Source organism: Rhinopithecus roxellana, chromosome 13 (assembly GCF_007565055.1).
Source record: "Rhinopithecus roxellana isolate Shanxi Qingling chromosome 13, ASM756505v1, whole genome shotgun sequence".
Lineage (NCBI taxonomy): Eukaryota > Metazoa > Chordata > Mammalia > Primates > Cercopithecidae > Rhinopithecus > Rhinopithecus roxellana.
Window position 1 is genome coordinate 15756307 of NC_044561.1, and position 20562 is coordinate 15776868.

The 20562-nt window shown below is 43.0% G+C and overlaps 1 protein-coding gene across 2 annotated transcripts in view; it reads left to right on the forward strand.

Annotated features, from left to right (window-relative positions):
* Positions 1–20562, forward strand: part of LARGE1 (LARGE xylosyl- and glucuronyltransferase 1) — a 634203-nt gene that overhangs the window by 266099 nt on the left and 347542 nt on the right. For both annotated transcript variants that reach the window (XM_010371404.2, XM_030915190.1), the window contains one exon: positions 3750–4051. In XM_010371404.2, coding sequence (XP_010369706.1) covers positions 3750–4051 — 302 coding nt within the window. The remainder of the gene's footprint in view (positions 1–3749; positions 4052–20562) is intronic.

Consider the following 20562-nt stretch of genomic DNA (forward strand, 5'->3'; position numbering starts at 1 on the left):
CCTTTCAGAAGGTGAAACTGGCGGAGGAAAAGGAAGGGACCAGCCCAAGACAACGGACCATTAAAACAAACAAACCAGAAACAACAGTTCTGCCATTCATTGAGCACTTCCTCCATGCCAGGAGTTGGGCACAGCATGAACGTTGCTTTTTTCAACATTGGTTCCTCTGAGACCTGACATTAATTATTTAGTGTGGCTTCATTGGTGACAAATCTATAGGGCTTTTAAAAGTGGGAAAACCCCTGCACGTCTTTGAGAGTTAAGTTTGGTTAAAACCATTTGGGGTCTAAAGCAGGGGAGAAATGGACACAGGATGTCGATAGCATTTCTTTTAAGCCAACAATCAGAAAATCATAATTTACCTAAATGTTTAAAATATGGGACTTTCAGGAGGTGGGCTAGAGAATGTGACCTGGCCTCTTTGGTGAAGCCTGCCTGCCTGCTCCCCCTTGTTCTTAAGGATGAACCATGACCTGGCTAAGGATGAAGGCAGGAAACTCAGCAGTGTCTCCTCTCAGAGTATATCTCAAAGGAAGCCAAGGTCTGTTACCTACTTCTTCCCCCATATAACACACGGAACAACCCTGTGTTCGGAAAATACACAGTGCTTTACACCTTAAATTACATCATCGACTCATCTTACCCATGACATCACCTTCCCTCACTGAGACAGGGTCACAGGAACTCACTGATGCCAAGCGCCTCCCAATAAGGGGCACAGTGCTCTGTATTTTGTTATCTTGCTTCAGCCTCCCATCATTCTTACTGGAACATTTTATGTTCCCATTTCACAGAAGAGAAAATCAAAGCCCAGAGCATTGATTTAACTCCTCCAATGAGGAATCTCACAGGTCCCATTTGTTAATTTTCTAGAGACCCTGAGACCTTGTTGAGCTTCCTGCATTTCTGCCCAAATGCTCCAAAATCCTTTCCCGAGAAGGAAGACCCTCTCAGTCTCTGGAGCGTCTTTACCTCTAACTTAGCATGTAAATGCAGGAGCATAGCTGAGTGCAAAGTCCAGGAGACCTTGTTTACAGCCAAGCTGCAACATAATAGGAACAGGGTTTAAACTTTAGTCTCGGTTTCTGCATCAGCAATGGGGATAACTATTACCACTTCATTGTACTGATAGCAACCTAGGGCATTATCAGCATGAACTACCTAGCGTGATGCAGATCCATGATAGACACTACAGAAAGTATAACTCCTGGGGAAGCCAGAGGTTCATCTTTACCCACCCCTGCTCAAAGGGTCGATGTTGGTTGAGAAAATGCGGTTATTAATAGCTGCCTATTCTTTTTCATTCTCAGTTGTACCAAACAGGGAGACAGGTTTCAAAAGCTTGGGTTGGAGCTTGTAATTGGCCAGTCCGGTGACAATGCAACCCTAATCAACCTGTGATTTCATGTCCCCTACTGATTCTGCCTCGGCCTTTGATTTGTGGTCCCAGGCAGTGCAATTCATTGAGTCATATTTGTTGCATTGATAGGGAGAGGACCAGGAGCTTAGGCGTTTAACCCTGAGGTGATTAAGGGGGAAAAAAATGAGTCATATTTGTTAAGGTCCAAAGATACATCAAAAAGCCCTGGTCAGAGGCCGACACAAGCACAGGTGAGACCTGCAGGGTGTAATTCATCACATTCTTTGATCCTCAAGTTTGTGAGTCACAGAGACTCTCTGGGACAGTTTTGAAGCTCATGGGGTCTGGGCAAGAAGGAAAAACTTGAAGTATGGAAAAAGAGGAGCGTTTTTTTGACAGGCAGCTGACAGAGGATGATTTTCTAGAGATATGCTTTTTTTGCTTGGTAACCCCTGAGGTGGCTGTAAATGTAGCTGGAGCCCAGGATTTCTGCAGAGTGGAAACAGAAATTTTAAGTGATAGCTTTGGGTATGCCTTGTGCCACTGAGACTCCTGAACAGTAAGCATGCCTTGAGCACCTACTGTATACAAGGTGATTAAAATATCTTTGGGAGATGAGGTTTTTATACTAATACTTTTTTTTTTTTTCCCATGTTAGCTCTCTGAATAGCCTATAATGAAAGTTTATTGAAGTGGAGAGTGTACAGGCCCAGATATCAGAGAGACCTGGGCACGAATTCTGATACCACCATTCTGGTGGCGTCACATTGAGAGACCCGCTTATCTTCTCTGTGCCTCAGTTTTTTGTGTTTGTTTGTTTTTTGAGACAGAGTCTTGCTCTGTTGCCAGGCTGGAGTGCAGTGGTGCAATCTCGGCTCACTGCAACCCCTGCCTTCTGGGTTCAAGTAATTCCCCTGCCTCAGCCTCCTGAGTAGCTGGGACTACAGGTGCGTGCCACCATGCCCAGCTAACTTTTTGTATTTTAGTAGAGATAGGGTTTCACCATCTTGGCCAGGATGGTCTCGATCTACTGACCTCGTAATTGGCCCACCTTGGCCTCACAAAGTGCTGGGATTACAGGCGTGAGCCACCACACCCGGATGTGCCTGTTTTTATTGCAGGGTTATATGATTGTTACACGGAGTGTTGCTGGCACTCAATTTAGTGGTAACTTTTTCTGGGAAAACCATGAGATGGGTCATGCTTCTACTTCTTTTGTCCTTGTTGCCTTTAATTATTTTATTCTTGGCATGGAGCTATGCATCCACCCTTTCAGCATTTCTCAGACTTTGTGACATGTTACCACAAAGACAGGTAAGACCCGCCTTTGCCTACATTGAACTCCCAGTCTTCATAGGAAACATGTAGTAAAGCTGTTTATTAAATACAATATGGCAGATACATGTTTTCATAGCGCTACATACAAATTATTGGAATATGTGGAAGGATATCTTGCCTGCAAATGGAGGAAGGTTTCCCCTGAGAGGTGATGGCTTTCAAAACAGGATTTTGAAAGATGTATAGGAGTCTGCATAGGAAGAGTTCAATAAACTTAGTGATTATTATTCTCTTTTTTCTTTTCTTTTTTTCTTTCTTTTGTTTTTTTTTTTGTTTTGTTTTGCTTTTGAGACGGAGTCTCACTGTCTCCCAGGCTGGAGTGCAGTGATGCAATCTTGGCTCACTGCAGGCTCCGCCTCCTGGGTTCATGCCATTCTCCTGCCTCAGCCTTCCTAGTAGCTGGGACTACAGGCACATGCCACCACGCCCGGCTTGCTTGCTTGCTTATTTATTTATTTATTTATTTATTTATTTATTTATTTATTTGTTTGTATTTTTAGTAGAGACAGGGTTTCACCATGTTAGCTAGGGTGGTCTTAATCTCCTGATCTCATGATCCGCCTATCTTGGCCTCCTCAAGTGCTGGGATTACAGACATGAGCCACCGCACCCGGCCTATTTTTTTTTTTATTTTTACTCCTTCTGTTCCTCTTTTGCTCTCCTCCACTTCCTGGTACTCCTTCTCCCCTCCCTTGTCTTTCTCCCCAATCCCCCCACTTTGTATTCATAGTTCTTTATTGTTAAGAAACCTACCTGGAAACATGACAAGTAGGGAGAGGAAGACAGTGCATTTAATTAGAAACAATTTTATTATGATTGCCTCCTCTAAAAGGCATATTAGCTTTTATCGCCATAATAAGTTGTTCCGTTCTCAACTTTGTTCCCAGTTCAATCTGGATGCGTTTGTTTGTAACTCACTTTCCATCTGTTTCCCTTAAACATGGGATTGTGCAAGGAGCCTCACCATGTAATAATGGCTGTCTGGGGAACTTGGAGGGGCTTGAGGCATGGCTCATCCCGATTAACGCTTCCCTGGTGTTTTGCTCCCCAGATGGAAAGCCCGTGTCTCTGTCTCCGCTGGAGTCCCAGGCGCACAGCCCCAGGTACACAGCCTCCAGCCAGAGGGAGCGTGAGAGCCTGGAGGTGCGCATGCGGGAGGTGGAGGAGGAGAACCGCGCCCTCCGCAGGCAGCTCAGCCTGGCCCAGGGCCGAGCCCCAGCCCATCGCCGAGGCAACCACTCCAAGACCTACTCCATGGAGGAGGGCACTGGAGACAGCGAGAACCTTCGGGCTGGCATCGTGGCAGGCAACAGCTCCGAGTGTGGGCAGCAGCCGGTCGTGGAGAAATGCGAGGTAAAGGGCACCTGGAGCCTGGGGAGGAAGTTGTCCAAAGTCCCGATTGCCCTCACCCCTTGCAGATGCCGCCTGGAAACACAGTCAGATGCCAAGAGCTGGCATTCTTGATTCTAGCCCGGATGTGTAAGTCTGGCTTGCTAATTTTGCTGAATGGCCTGACAAGTCATTTAGCCTCTGTGAGCCTCCGTTTTCCCGTCTGAAAATGGGGATAAGAGGGCGTAATCTGCAGATATTAAGAGGAGCTAACTGATGGAACCTACCGCTTGTTTCTGTGTGGCTCATTTTGACATGGTCAGGGTTTCAACACCTAGCTGTCATCCTGTAGGCCCCTGTTTCTTAGACTATAGTGTGAATGGTACACCTTGAGTTGTGTAGCCCAGTTGAGCAGTTCTCTTAGACCTCATTATCACTTCACCGTATAAACAACCGCTCCGGTTCAGAACCACAGACTCGTTCCTTATCTAAAGCAGTAATTTGAACTCTTATAGCTTAATATCACTTCTCCCCTTTTAGGGTATGCTTTCTTTCTTAGCAGCTCTTTGGAAATGTGGGATATTTATTGTCCTCTATTTCCTCAAATACCTGCATCCATGCTTCTAGGTGCAGTGAACACACATACACTCGTTCTCTACTATTTCCAGTTCTCGTGGTGGAGACGAATTAGGGCATGCCTATTCACAGGAAGGCCTTTTGAGACATGGGCAAGACTGAATTCATATCCCAGCTTTAGTGGTTTATGCAGTGAGCTCCCTTGAGCCAGTTGCGTAACTTCTGTGAACTCCAGGTGTCTCATCAGTAAACTTCAGGAAATAATACCTGCTTCATGAAGTATTTGTGAGAATTAAACAGGATGGCCGTATAAAGCCTTGACTAGCGCCTAGTACATAGTATATTTTCAAAATTATGGTTAGCTTTTACTATTTTTAAACACAGATAGGACCTGCTGTTTCTTTATTCCATTTTATGGAATAAAGAGTGGTTAGACTTCAAACTCCCTAAAGAGAGAACACTTTGCAAACTGTAGTATGCTATTCGTGTGAATGGGATTATTAGTAATATTGCTGATACTATCCAATGTCACTAAAAAATGGCTTCCTCAGTGATGTAGACTAAGTTCTTTGGAAGTTCAGTGATGAGGGAGGAGGACAAGGAGAGCCCCTGAGGACAGGAGCATTTCTCAGATTTCTTCAAGCCTGGTTGAAGTATGGATTGGTAGAGAGGTAGAGGACGTCCGACAGAGGATATCCAAAGAGGAATGTGTCATATGAGTAGGAACTATGTGAAACAAGCATCCGTCATAGCAGGATTCAGGACACTGTGAGTTGGTCTTTCAGCCAAGCCCAGAGAACCCAGGCAAGGAGGTGGTTCTATCGCATCATCATCATTCATTGATTTATCCATTCATTCGGCAAACATACTGCACTCGTGTTTTGCATCTCACTCTGTTTTGTGTGTTGGGAAACAGCAGTGAACAACAATAAAAAGACAGAACCCCCTTCCCTCTGGTTCTTACATTCTGTCATCGGAGGTAGGGGGAGAGATGATAAACAAATAAAGAAATACAAATGTCAGGACACGATAAATGCTGCGCATTTATTCAGCCCTGACTGTATGCCAGGCCCACTGCCCTTTAGTCTTTGACAGCCACTGTCAGTGGCTTGTGTTACTTAATATCTCTATGTATGAAAACTGGCATTCAGCCACGTTAACAAATTTCTTTAGTCTAGGCTGGTCTGAGGAGGTCCCTAATTTCTTCTGTTCTTGCCTTGGTGAAGGCATATTTGATTTCTTTCAGGTACTCTGCTAGCAGATCACAGCCATGGTGTTGGTTTAAGAAAGGGTTAGTTCGGCCGGGCGCGATGGCTCAAGCCTGTAATCCCAGCACTTTGGGAGGCCGAGACGGGCGGATCACGAGGTCAGGAGATCGAGACCATCCTGGCTAACATGGTGAAACCCCGTCTCTACTAAAAAATACAAAAAAAAACTAACCGGGCGAGGTGGCGGGCGCCTGTAGTCCCAGCTACTCGGGAGGCTGAGGCAGGAAAATGGTGTGAACCCAGGAGGCGGAGCTTGCAGTGAGCTGAGATCCGGCCACTGCACTCCAGCCCCGGCGACAGAGTGAGACTCCGTCTCAAAAAAAAAAAAAAAAAAAAAAAAAAAGAAAGGGTTAGTTCAGATGGGAACTCTGCTACCCAGGTGAGATGGCCCAAAGCAAGCAAATTTTTTCCCCAAGTGTATTTACACTACTATGACATAGAACCTAAAGAACAAATAAGAATCGAGGAGGGGAAAAATAAAAAAGGAAAAAGGGAAAAGAAGGCATAAAGGAGAGAAAATGAGTTGTGTTTGTGGGGAGGTTTCTCTTCCTTCTGTAATCTCTCTAGCCAGGAGTTTCACTCAGTTTTCTGAGAAATACTTATTGTAATTTGGGAGTCCCCTGCACAATTGTGTAGACCAAAGACCATTGGCTTTTGAAGCTTGGAGTTGTGAGTCTAAATCCTGGCCCCATTTCTAGTTTAATAGCTATGTAGCTTTGAGCAAGTGAGATCACTTTTCTGTGGCTCAGTTTCCTCATTTGCAAACTGTGAGTTAAAGTTAAGTTCTGGGCCTGGAGCAGTGGCTCATGCCTGTAATCCCAGCACTTTGGGAGTCCGAGGTGGGCGGATCACAAGGTCAACAGATCGAGACCATCCTGGCCAACATGGTGAAACCTCGTCTCTACTAAAAATACCAAAAATTAGCCAGGTGTGGTGGCGCGCATCTGTAGTCCCAGCTACTTGGGAGGCTGAGGCAGGAGAATCACTTAAACCCAGGAGGCAGAGATTGCAGTGAGCCAAGATCCTGCCACTGCACTCCAGCCTAGGTGACAGAGCAAAACTCAATCTCAAAAGAAAGAAAAAAAAATCAAGTTCCTGCCTTGTACTATTTCAGTGGTGACAATAGATATTGGAACTTGAGGGAAGCTCTAACATAGTTAGTTGTGTCAGCCTTAGATTTCACTGCAGGTTATCAAAAATCCCAGCTAACACTGGCTTAAGCAAGATTTGCATCTTCTGTCTCATTGTGTTTAAGATGTCTGGAGGCCATCAGTGTAGGGATGGCAGTATTGGGGATTTGGGATTTCTTTGTCTTTCACCCCAGCCTACTTGATTGACATTCCCAAGATCATCTCATGACCTATAATGATTGTCAGAGCTTCAGCTATGTTGTCCACATTCCAGCTGGCAGGAAAGAAGTGTTAAGGTGGGACATACCACTTTCCTTAAAGAACGTATCTTGGAAATTTCACACTTCAGATCCTTTTAGATCCTATTGACACGACTTAGTTACAGGGATACCCTTAGCTGCCACCTAGGTCCAAGAGAGCCTGGAACAGATAGATTTTACTCAAGGAAGCCATGTTTTTTGGAACGTTCTGGAATTCTATTACTATGGTCACAATGAACAATGTCTATCACATGGGTGGTTCTCAAACTTGGTTGAGTTTTTAAATTACGTATCAAAAATGCATATTCATGGGACCTACCCCAGACCTACTGACTGAGAATCTGGGAGTAGCACCTGAGAATATGGGTATTTAACAAAATAATATATCCAGATGATTCTAAGATAGGAGAGATTGTTTGGAAACCATTGCTTTAGGCTGGGCACAGTGGCTCACACCTATAATCCCAGCACTTTGGTAGGCCGAGGCGGGTGGATCACCTGAAGTCAGGAGTTGGAGACCAGCCTGGACAACATAGTGAAACCCCGTCTCTACTAAAAATAGCCGGGCATGGTGGAGGGTACCTGAAATCCCAGCTACTTGGGAGGCTGAGGAAGGAGAATCGTTTGAACCTGGAAGGTGGAGGTTGCAGTGAGCTGAGGTCATGCCATTGCACTCCAGCCTGGGCAACAGAGTGAGACTCCATCTGAAAAAACAAAACAAAACAAAAAAAGGAAACCACTGCTTTAAGGAGCAGCACATAGGATTGATGAATTTTCTTTATCCCTGTGTTCCTTGAAAAATAAAATAGTCATACAGGAGTTCAGATCTTGAACTCATTGACTTTTTTTTTTTTTAAGTTCTGGAATATATGTGCAGAACTTGCAGGTTTGTTACATAGGTATACATGTGCCGTGGTGGTTTGCAGTACCCATCAACCCATCATCTAGGTTTTATGCGTCACATGTATTAGGTATTTGTCCTAATGCTCTCCCTCTCCTTGCTCCCCACCCCCCTACAGGTCCTGGTGTGTGATGTTCCCCTCCCTGTGTCCATGCTTTCTCGTTGTTCAGCTCCCACTTATGAGTGAGAACATACGGTGTTTGGTTTTCTGTTCCTGTGTTAGCTTGCTGAGAATGATGTTTTCCAGCTTTATCCATGTCCCCACAAAGGACATGAACTCATTCTTTTTTATGGCGGCATAATATTCCATGGTGTTTATGTGCTACATTTTCTTTATCCAGTTTATCATTGATGGGCATTTGGGTTGGTTCCAAGTCTTTGCTATTGTGAATAGCACTGCAGTTAACTTACATGTGCATGTGTCTTCATGGTAGAATGATTTATAATCCTTTGGGTATATACCCAGTAGATTGCTGGGTCAAATGGTATTTCTTATTTTAGATCCTTGAGGAATCACCACACTCTTTTACACAATGGTTGAACTTATTTACATTCCCACCAACAGTGTAAAAGCATTCCTTTTTCTCCATATTCTTTCCAGCATCTGTTGTTTCCTGACTTTTTAATGATCGCCATTCTAACTGGCATGAGATGGTATCTCATTGTGGTTTTGATGTGCATTTCTTTGATGAGAAGTGATGCTGAGATTTTCTTCACATGTTTGTTGGTTGTATAAATGTCTTCTTTTAAGAAGTGTTTCTTCATACCTTCACCACTTTTTGATGGGGTCATTTGTTTTTTTCTTGTAAATTTGTTTAAGTTCCTTGTGGATACTGGATATTAGCCCTTTGTCAGATGGATAGACTGCAAAAATTTTCTCCCATTCTGTAGGTTCCCTGTTTACTCTGATGATAGTTTCTTTTGCTGTGCAGAAGCTCTTTAGTTTCATTAGATCCCATTTGTCAATTTTGGCTTTTGTTGCCACTGCTTTTGGTGTTTCAGTCTTGAAGTCTTTGCCCAAGACTATGTCCTGAATGGTATTGCCTAGGTTTTCTTCTGGGGATTTTATGATTTTAGGTCTTATGTTTAAGTCTTTAATCCATCTTGAGTTAATTTTTGTATAAAGTGTAAGGAAGGTGTCCAGTTTCAGTTTTCTGCATATAGCTAGCCAGTTTTTCCAGCACCATTTATTAAATAGGAAATCCTTTCCCCATTTCTTGTTTTTGTCAGGTTTGTCAGAGATCAGAAGGTTGTAAATGTGTGGTTAATTTCTGTGGCCTCTATTCTTTTCCATTGATCTATATATCTCTTTTGGTACCAGTATCATACTGTTTTGGTTAATCTAGCCTTGTAGGAGTACCATGCTGCTTTGGTTACTGTAGCCTTGTAGTATAGTTTAAAGTCAGGTGGCATGATGCCTCCAGCTTTTTTTTTTTTTTTTTTGCTTAAAATTGTCTTGGCTCTACGGGCTCTTTTTTGGTTCCATATGAAATTTAAAGTAGTTTTTTCTATTTCTTTGAAGAACGTTAATGGTAGCTTGATGGGAATAGCATTGAATATATAAATTACTTTGGACAGTATGGCCATTTTCATGATATTGATTTTCCTATCCATGAGCATGGAATGTTTTTCCATTTGTTTGTGTCCTCTCTTATTTCCTTGAGCAGTGGTTTGTAGTTCTCCTTGAAGAGGTCCTTCACATCCCTTATAAGTTGTATTCCTCAGTATTTTATTTTCTTTGTAGTAATTGTAAATGGGACTTCACTCATGATTTGACTCTCTGTTTGTCTGTTATTGGTGTATAAGAATGTTTGTGATTTTTGCACATTGGTTTTGTATCTGGTTTTGTATCCTGCAATTTTGTGAAGTTGCTTATCAGCTTAAGAAGTTTTGATCTGAGAAGATGAGGTTTTCTAAATATACAATCATGTCATCTGCAAACAGGACAATTTCACTTCCTTACTTCCCGTTTGAATACCCTTTAATTCTTTCTCTTGCTTGATTGCCCTGGCCAGAACTTCCAATACTGTGTTGAATAGGAGTGATGAGAGAGGGCATCCTTGTCTTGTGCCGGTTTTCAAAGGGAATGCTTCCAGCTTTTGCCCATTCAGTATGATATTGGCTATTGGTTTGTCATAAATAGCTCTTACTATTTTGAGATTTTTTTCCATCAATACCTAGTTTATTGAGTGTTTTTAGCATGAAGGGTTGTTGAATTTTATCGAAGACGTTCTCTGCATCTGTTGATGTAATCATGTGGTTTTTGTCATTGGTTCTGTTTATGTGATGGATTACATTTATTGATTTGCGTGTGTTGAACCAGCCTTGCATCCCAGGGATGAAGCCAATTTGATAGTGGTGGATAAGCTTCTTAATGTGCTGCTGATGGATTCGGTTTGCCAGTATTTATTGAGGATTTTTCCATCGATGTTCCTCAGGGATATTGGCCTGAAATTTTCTTTTTTTGTTGTGTCTCTGCCAGGTTTTGGTGTCAGGATGATGCTGGCCTCATAAAATGAGTTAGGGAGGAATCCCTCTTTTTTTGTTGTTTGGAATAGTTTCAGAAGGAAGGCATCGGCTCCTCTTTGTACCTCTGGTAGGAATTGGCTGTGAATCCATCGGGTCCTAGGCTTTTTTTGGTTGGTAGGCTATTAATTACTGCGTCAACTTCAGAACTTGTTATTGGTCTATTCAGGGATTTGATTTCTTCCTGGTTTAGTCTTGGGAGGGTGTATATGTCCAGGAATTAATCATTTCTTCTAGATTTCCTAGTTTATTTGTGTAGAGATGTTTATAGTATTCTCTGATGATAGTTTGTATTTCTGTGGAATCGGTGATATCCCCTTTATCATCTTTTATTGTGTCTATTTGGTTCTTCTCCCTTTTTTCTTTATTAGTTTAGCTAGTGGCCTATGTATTTTGTTAATCTTTTCAAAAGAACAGCTCCTGGATTCATTGATTTTTTTTTTGAAGGGTTTTCCATGTCTCTGTCTTCTTTATCCATGAGCATGGAATGTTTTTCCATTTGTTTCTGCTCGATCTTAGTTATTTCTTGTCTTCTGCTAGGTTTTGAATTTGTTTGCTTTTGCTTCTCTAGTTGTTAGGGTGTCAATTTTAGATCTTTCCTGCTTTCTGTTGTGGACAGTTAGTGCTATAAATTTCCCTGTAAACACTGCTTTAGCTGTGTCCCAGAGATTCTGGTATATTGTGTCTTTGTTCTCATTAGTTTCGGAGAACTTATTTATTTCTGCCTTAATTTCGTTATTTACTCAGTAGTCATTCAGGAACACGTTGTTCAGTTTCCATGTAGTTGTGCGATTTTGAGTGAGTTTCTTAATCCTGAGTTCTAATTTGATTGCACTGTGGTCTGAGAGACTGTTTGTTACAATTTCCTTTCTTTGCATTTGCTGAGGAGTGTTTTACTTCCAATTATGTGATTGATTTTAGAATAAGTGCTTTATGGTGCTGGGAAGAATGTATATTCTGTTGATTTGGGGTGGGGAGTTCTGTAGATATCTATTAAGTCTGCTTGGTCCAGAGCTGAGTTCAAGTTCTCAATATTCTTGTAAATTTTCTGCTATTTGATCTGTCTAATACTGACAATGGAGTATTACAGTCTCCCCCTATTATTTTGTGGGAGTCTAAGTCTCTTTGTAGACATCTAAGAACTTGCTTTATGAATCTGGGTGCTCCAGTATTGGGTGCGTATTTATTTAGGATAGTTAGCTCTTCATGTTGCATTGATCCTTTTACCGTTATGTAATGCACTTCTTTGTCTGTTTTGATCTTTGTTGATTTAAAGTCTGTTTTATCAGAGACTAGGCTTGCATCTTCTGGTTGTTTTTTTGTTTCGTTTTGTTTTGTTTTGTTTTTTGGTTTCCATTTGCTTGGTAAATATTCCTTAGTTTCTTTATTTTGAACTTATGTGTGTCTTTGTACATGAGATAGGTCTCCTGAATACAGCACACGGATGAGTCTTTACTCTTTATCCAATTTGCCAGTCTGTGTCTTTTAACTGCGGTATTTAGCCCATTTACATTTAAGGTTAATATTGTTATGTGTGAATTTGGTCCTGTCATCATGATGCTAGCTGGTTATTTTGCACATTAGTTGATGCAGTTTCTTCATAGTGCCATTGGTCTTTATAATTTGGTATGTTTTTGCAGTGGCTGGTACCAGTCTTTCCTTTCCATATTTAGTGCTTCCTTCAGAAACTCTTGTAAGGCAGGCCTGGTGGTGATAAAATCCTTCAGGAGGATTTACTTGTCTGTAAAGGATTTTATTTCTCCTTCACTTATGAAACACAGTTTGGCTAGATATGAAATTCTGGTTTGAAAATTCTTTTCTTTAAAAATGTATTGGCCCCTACTCTCTGGCTTGTAGGGTTTCAGCAGATTGATCCACTGTTATCTGATGGGCTTCCCTTCATAGGTAACCTGACCTTGCTATCTGGATGCCCTTAACATTTTTTCCTTTGTTTCAACCTTGGAGAATGTGACAATTATGTCTTCGGGTTGCCTTTCTGGAAGAGTATCTTTGTGGTGGTCTCTGTATTTCCTGAATTTGAATGTTGGTCTGTCTTGCTAGGTTGGGAGAAGTTCTCCTGGATAATATCCTGAAGAGTGTTTTCCAACTTGGTTCCATTCTCTCCGTCACTTTCAGGTACACCAATCAAATGTAGGTTTGGTCTTTTCACATAGTCCCATATTTCTTGGAGACTTCATTCATTAGTTTTCTTGTTTTTTTTTTTTTTTTTTCCCACTAATCTTGTCTTCACGCTTTATTTCATTAAGTTTATCTCCAATCTCTGATATCCTTTCTTCTGCTTGACCGATTCAGCTCTTGATACTTGTGTATGCTTCACTAAGTTCTCGTGCTGTGTTTTTCAGCTCCATCAGATCATTGATGTTCTTCTCTAACTTGGTTATTCTAGTTAGCATTTCCTGTAACTTCTTTTCAAGGTTCTTCACTTCCTTGCATTGGGTTAGAACATGCTCCTTTAGCTTGGAGGAGTTTCTCATTACCCACCCTCTGAAGCCTACTTCTGTCAGTTTGTCAAACTCATTCTCCATTCGGTTTTGTGCCCTTGCTGGAGAGGAGATGCAGTCATTTGGAGGAGAAGAGGCATTCTGGTTTTTGTTATTTTCAGCATTTTTGCAGTGGTTTTTCTTCATCTTCATAGATTTATCTACCTTTGATCTTGGATGCTGATGGCCTTTGGATAGGGTTTTTTTGTGGGCATCCTTTTTGTTGATGTTGATGTTATTGCTTTCTGTTGGTTAGTTTTCCTTCTAACAGTCAGGCCCCTCTTCTGCAGGTCTGCTGGAGTTTGGTGGAGGTCCACTCCATACCCTGTTTGCTTGGGTATCACCAGTGGAGGCTGCAGAACAGCAAAGATTTCTGCCTGCTCCTTCCTCTGGAAGCTTTGTCCCAGAGGGGCACCTGCCTGATGCCATCTGGAGCTCTCCTGTTTGAGGTGTCTCCCAATCAGGAGGTACAGGAGTCAGTGACCCACTTGAGGAGGCAGAGTCTGTCCCTTAGCAGTGCTCAAGTGCTGTGCTGGGAGATCCACTACTGTCTTCAGAGCCAGTAGGCAGGAACGTTTAAGTCCGCTGAAGCTGTGCCCACAGCTGCCTTTTCCCCCAGGTGCTCTGTCTCAGGGAGATGGGAGTTTTATCTATAAGCCCCTGAATGGAGCTGCTGCCTTTCTTTCAGAGGTACCCTGCCCAGTGAGGAGGAATCTAGAGAGGCAGTCTGGCCCCAGGTGCTTTGCCATGCTGTGGTGAATTCTGCACAGTCAGAGTTAACAGTGTGAGGGGAAAAACCACGTACTCAAGCTTCAGTATGGTGGACGCCCCCTTCCCCATCAAGCTCAGTCATCCCAGGTAGACTTCAGACTGCTGTGCTGGTGGGGAGAATTTCAAGCCAGTGGTTCTTAGCTTGCTGGGCTCTGTGGGAGTGGAACCTGTTGAGTGAGACCACATGGCTCCCTACCTTCCGCCCCTTTTCCAGGGGAGTGACCGGTTATGTCTCTCTGGGATTCCAGCCTCCACCAGGGTATGAACAAAAATTCCTGCAGCTAGCTGGGTGTCTGCCTGAGCAGCCACGGTGACTTTTAGTATAACTTATTTTCTAGTCTTTTGCACCTGAGAATTAGGTTTTGTTTTTCTTCTCTTTCTTTGTGTTTACTGATCACGTTCACTTCTTAGATTCTTAAAAAGTTATTTTTGGTAGAATTCTTCTGTGATGAACCCCTGGTCCTGTTCAGAAGCTCCAGTAGACGCACTTAAAAGTCTTGGCCTGCTGCAGCCATATTTCAAAGCACACTCTCTGCAAGCTGCTGGCCTCCTGCCCATGAGCAGTACGCTTCCTCTGTCTCCATTGTTTGGTGTCTTTAAGGATTTTAATGAAAAAGCCATAGAGGCAGACAAGAAATGTCAGTCAGTGGAGTCAAAATAGAAACTCTCTTCATCACAGCGCTTTTTGGTTCCAAGTGCTGAAGCTCATCTTGACATCCTGTCACGGTACAGGGCCACGTAACCAGGGGTGCCGCCACCATCTGTGGGTGTTGCTGAAACTTCTCTGGGCTCTGAAAAGCATTTCTGAAAACTCTTCTATCACAATGCCAAGGCTGTCCGCTGAGCTATCTGGTGATAGGAACAACGGGCCCTCATCCGTCCCTTTGCGCTCTTATCATTTGGTAATTATGTGTGTTTCAAACAGCTGCCTGTCTTACTCTTGCTTATTTCTGTTGCCTGGGCAGTGCTGTTTCAGTGATGGCCTGGCCTCTGTGTGCCTCAGAAGTTGGAGCAGAATGATCCCCTTTGATCTTCACTCATTCACATGTTTGTATGGATATGTGTATTTTTCTTGCCTTTCCGGTTCAGGTCTATTCTGGGACTCAGCTATTGTACAGAAGAAAAAACAGTCACTGGAACTGGTATCAGAATTCCTGAACAGGAGACTTTCCTTTGCTACTCATTAGTCCTGTGACATTAGACAATTCAGTTACCTTTGGGGAGTCTATTTCATCATTGTAAAATGAAAATAATAACATGTTCTTCCCAGTGCAATTGTGAGGATGAAATGAGGTGGAGGCAGAGGAAGCTAACTGTGTAGGAGTGTCACATATACTCATTATAAATATTCTACTTCTCCACTGCTACCTGAAAAATCAGCTAACAGTCAAATGATTTAAAACAGCACCAGTTATTTTATTAGCTCTCATGGTTTCTGTGGGTCAGAGATTTGAGAAGGGCTTAGCTGAGTGGTTCTGGTATGGGGTCCCTCATACAGGTGGCATTAGTGTGTGGCTGGAGCTGGAACAGTACAATGCTGGAACAATGGGTGCTGACCCAGCCTCCCTTTCTTTTAGACTCAGGTCCTCACGTGGTCTCTGCATGGGCTAGTTTGAGCTTCCTCACAACATGGCGGCTCTAGGTAGTCAGCTGCTTGCTTACATGGTAGCTACAGGCTTTAAGTACAAGTATTCCTGTAAGCAAAGCAGAAAGGAAGCACTTTTCATGACCTGGCCTCAGAAGCCACACAGTGTCACTTCTGCTGATAGTGTATTCTGTTAGTTGAAATGGTCATGAAAGCCCACTCAGCACATACCCATCTCTCAATGCGAGTAACGTCTAGGAATTTGTTGATGTACTTAAGAACTGCCATGATGGATATTGTTATTATGGAACGTTAATGCATGTTACCCTCTGATGTCAGACCACTCCTTAAGGAAGTACCTATTTTTCCTTCTGCTCCTTGCTTTGAACTTCATATCTCAGTAGTAATGTATTATAGTAGTAACAGTTAATCAGTCTCCTTGAAATGTATCAGACTTCATGCTAGAGCTTTACATAAAATATCTCATGTAATTCACACAACATACTTTCTTCATTTGACAGATTAAAAAACTGCTAGGAAAGGTTTTGTCATGATTTCAGGGTCATACAGCCAGAAAGAGGTGGAGCTTGGGATTAAACCTAGGCAGTTTGATTCCAAAACCTGTTCTTTGAACCATTGCACTGAAGCTCTGTGAATTAGAGCTTGTGGGACCCAGACCCTCATCAGCTGCTGAGCCCAGATCCTTATTGTGTTTTTCACAGGGGCCTCACCTCTGCAGACTTTAGGGTCACCAGTCATGATATGGGGATCATCTTTCACCTTGATTGCTTTAGCAGCCCCATGAGGTAATCATTCCTCCGTGAGTTTAGGCAAAGATCTGTCTGTTCTTCTAAAAGAAGTTGGAATGTTTTAAATTATTTTCCAGACTATGGATGTATTTATTAGCTCAGTGGGACATTGGTGTTTGCTGGAGACAACATGTTTATAAAACTCAATGCTTCTCACCTGTATATTCTGGGTCCTAACTAACCCTACAGTATTTTGATGCACTTTTTCTTTCTTTTTTTTTTTATTGTGTCTTCATGGACTTACGGACTTCATGGACATAATGACCCAGCAGTGAAGGGATTTGCCAGCTGTCTTCCCATATCCCACATTGTTGTTGGAGGATACTATCATAGCATTTAGGCTCACATTTCATTAACTTCATATGCCTTCTTTGGGGCTTCTTCAAGGATGTAAATCCACAAAAATAAAAATGTCTTCTTTAAATTTCAGACCCTGGAATTAGGGGATGTTATAGCTGGAAGAAACCTGGTGGTATTGTCTCGTGCAGTTGTTTTCAGGGCACCTTAGGTACCCTCCCTGTATATGAGTTATTTATTGCTACACAGCCAGATACCCTCAAAACTTAACAACTTAAAATGTCAAGCATTTATTATCTTGTACAGTTTCTGAAAATTAGGAATCTGGGAGCAGCTTGGTTGGGGATTATGACTCTCAATCTTTAAAGAGATTGCAATTAAGATGACATCAGGGGTTGCAGTCATCCGAAGGCTTGATTGGGGCTGAAAACTCTGCATCCATGTAGTTTACTCACATGATTGGAGTTCTCATTTCCTTCAAGTGTTCTCATAACATAGCAGCTAGTTTTTCCCAGAGTAAGCAGTTTAAATGGAGAAGAAGTAAAAAGCTACAATGACTTTTATAACTTAGCCTCGGATGTCATATACCATTACTTCTACTGAATTCCATTGGTCATACAGCCCAGCTCTGACACAGTATAGGAGAGGCTACACAGGGCATGAAAACCAGGGGGCAGGGATTTTTGGGGACAGTCTTGGAGGCTGGCTCCCACACTATGGCCAAAGCAAGGTACCATATCTCTGCCAGCCCCTTGTCTGCTGGCCTCAGAGTAGCCTTCTGTTGTGGCATATTGTGCTTTCTTGTAAAATTTATTTTAGATATTGTGCCACTGAGAGTAACAACAAATAAAGATGCAACTCTCTCATTTTAAAAACGATGAAAGGGTTTTGCCTAAGGTTACAAAGTTGCAGCCACAGCCCAGATGATGAGTCAGGTGTCTCACCTCCTTATTCCTGTGTTATCTGGGGAGAGGTGACAGGCAGTGTCGGCATTTGATGGAACAGAGGGAATTGGGTACCTTGAAGACCTTCCTTTCAATGATGGGAAAAGTACTATCCCAACCTTACTTGAAGGTAGAGGAAAGAGTAAGAAGAAAAGAACTTGATGCCTGACATTTGAGGAAATTTTGGGCTCATACCTTAAATGTAGAACCTTCTGCTTACAATAAACTATAATTGTTATTATTATTGATGATTGCTGATACATACCCATTACTTACAAGGTACCGGGCTCTACACCCTTTACGCGAGTCATCTCAGTTACTTTGCCCAACATGGGGCTGGGCACGGTGGCTCATGCCTGTAATCCTAGTACCTTGGGAGGCTGAAGTGGAAGGATTACTTGAACACAGGGGTTCAAGACCAGCCTGGGCAACTTAGCGAGACCCCGTCTCTCCAAAAAAAAAATACAAAATTTAGCTGGGCATGGTGGAGAACACCTATAATCCCAGCTTCTTGGGAAGCTAAGGTGAGAGGATCACTTGAGCCCAGGAATTTGAGGCTGCAGTGAGCCATGATTGTGCCACTGCACTCCAGCCTGGGTGACAGAGCAAGACCCTGTCTCTAAAATAAATAGTTGACACTATTTCTTACTCTTCTTTATAGATGAGGAAACTGAGGTCCCAAGACGTGGAGTTATGTCTTGAAATGTGGGGAAGAGTTGGATAGGTGAGGTGAAGGGTCAGAGCATTCTAGAATGAAGGCACATTCAAGAAAGCTTGATGAGTCATCTAGCATGACCATAGCATAGCGCTACAATGATCATTGTTGAGTGATTGGCTAATGCATGTGGACTTTTTGGACCAGGCCAGTCTTCCAGAGGCCCCCATGATGGATCAGTATTGGATTGTTGTTAGATAACCCACCTACCCCAGACATGGGTCTCCCTGTATCGATTACACTTCTCTTCACCGACCCCAAAATCGGTCTCATCCTTTAATATGTTTTCTGTGTAAAATTTGGGTTTCTGATTTCTCAGGTGGCTATGCTCTTCATAACACAAACAAGTCAATCCTAAAGCAGGTTGGGATATGCAGGATAGAAAATCCCGGATGGTTCATTCATTCATCATCCGTTTATGTGCCTTGTCCATGGAGGGGACACCCAGAGACTCCCTGTTCTCACACCAGGCCCTGGAACCCATGTGGTCACACCTGTTCCTTGCTGAGCCCCTGAAGGCTTGGCTTACAAAGCTAGGAGGTACATCTACTTCCGTTTTCTGCATAGTTGAAATAATTTTGTCTTTGCATCTGTGGTTCAGCATTTAGAGTGGACAGATTTAGATCAGTGGTGTCCCAAATCCTAGAGGTTTGTAAGATGATTTGAGAGGGCACATTTGCCATATGTTTTAAAAATGTTAATAGGTACATATGTGTTTTATTGAGGCCATTACTGCAGGCTTAACAGCAGGACCGTGAATTCAACCCATCACTTCATCATGGACTAGCTGAGCCCTCGGACCTTGGGCAAGTTACTTAACCACTCTGTGTCTTACCTTCTTCAGCTTGAATTTGGGAAAAACCTGGATGTTAGGAAAATGCTGTATAGAAATTCTAAATCCTTTGTTTGATAGAGGCAGTGGCTGAGGATCCAAGAGGTTAGGTAATTTGCCCCAAATCACTTAGCTGGCACAACTGTGTCATACTGGACCCCTGTTGACTCCAATAAGGACAACACCATGTTCGAGAGGTTGAAGAAGAGACTCAGAGCCAGTGAAGGAGACAGGGTTTATGGAGAACTTACATACAGGGGTAGACCAGTGACCGCAGGCTGAACAGCAGAACTGCTACCGTTTGTAAAAAGCATGCAGTTGATACCGTGTTTTCACTTAGCAGTCTCCACCCTGCAACCATCACTTAACCAAAAATAAAGGGCCTCGTTCCCCTGTACAGTCTGTATCCCAGGAAATGGGGTGGCGTTCGGACACTCCATGATTCTTTTTGTTTGTTTGTTTGTTTGTTTGTTTGTTTGTTTGGAGATGGAGTCTTGCTCTGTCACCCAGGCTAGAGTGCAGTGGCGCACTGTCGGCTCACTGCAACCTCCACCTCCCGGGTTCAAGTGATTCTCCTGCCTCAGCCTCCTGAGTAGCTGGGATTACAGGCACCCACCACTGCGCCCAGCTAATTTTTGTATTTTATGAGTAGAGGTGGGGTTTCACCATCTTCATCAGGCTGGTCTTGAACTCCTGACCTGTGATCCACCTGCCTTGGCCTCCCAAAGTGTTGGCATTACAGGCGTGAGCCACCGCGCTTGGCTTAGGATTCTTAGCTCAGAACTCCAAACACACATCCTTCTTAGACCATATGGTCATTCTCAGAAATTGCCTAGGTAGAAGCCTGCACCCGTTCTCATCTCTTTACATTTTTCCTCACCCTGAAAAGAGTAACAAATTCCAAGGCCTTGGGACACGTGGTGGTAGCTGTAGGAAGAACGCAGCCCTTGTTTTATCCAAGTGAGGAAAAGTGGTGCTCTCTACTTGAGAGGAATTGGAAATAGATTATTTGCACACCCTCATACTCTCTCAAAATAATCACAGTTAACATCTGTTCAGTTTTTACTATAGAGTCTCTTCAAAGTGCTTCTGCTGGAGCAGCAGTTCTCAAAGTGTGGTCCCTGGGCCAGCAGCAGCAATGTCGCCTGGATGCAGACTGTTCTCAGGCCCCCACTCCAGAGATCCTGGATCAGAAACTGGGGAATAGCCTGCACTCTGTTTTAACAAGCCCCCCAGGTGATTCTGATGCATACTGGAGTTGGAGAGCCACGTACTCTGTGTCCTCAACAAGCCCTTTAAGATTATGTCCCCCATTATACAGATGATGAAGTCAAACCAGGCGGACTCTGAACAGCATCTTGTGCTGTTTATTCATTCAGGAAACATTAATAAGGATTTATTAGGGATACTTTATTGCACT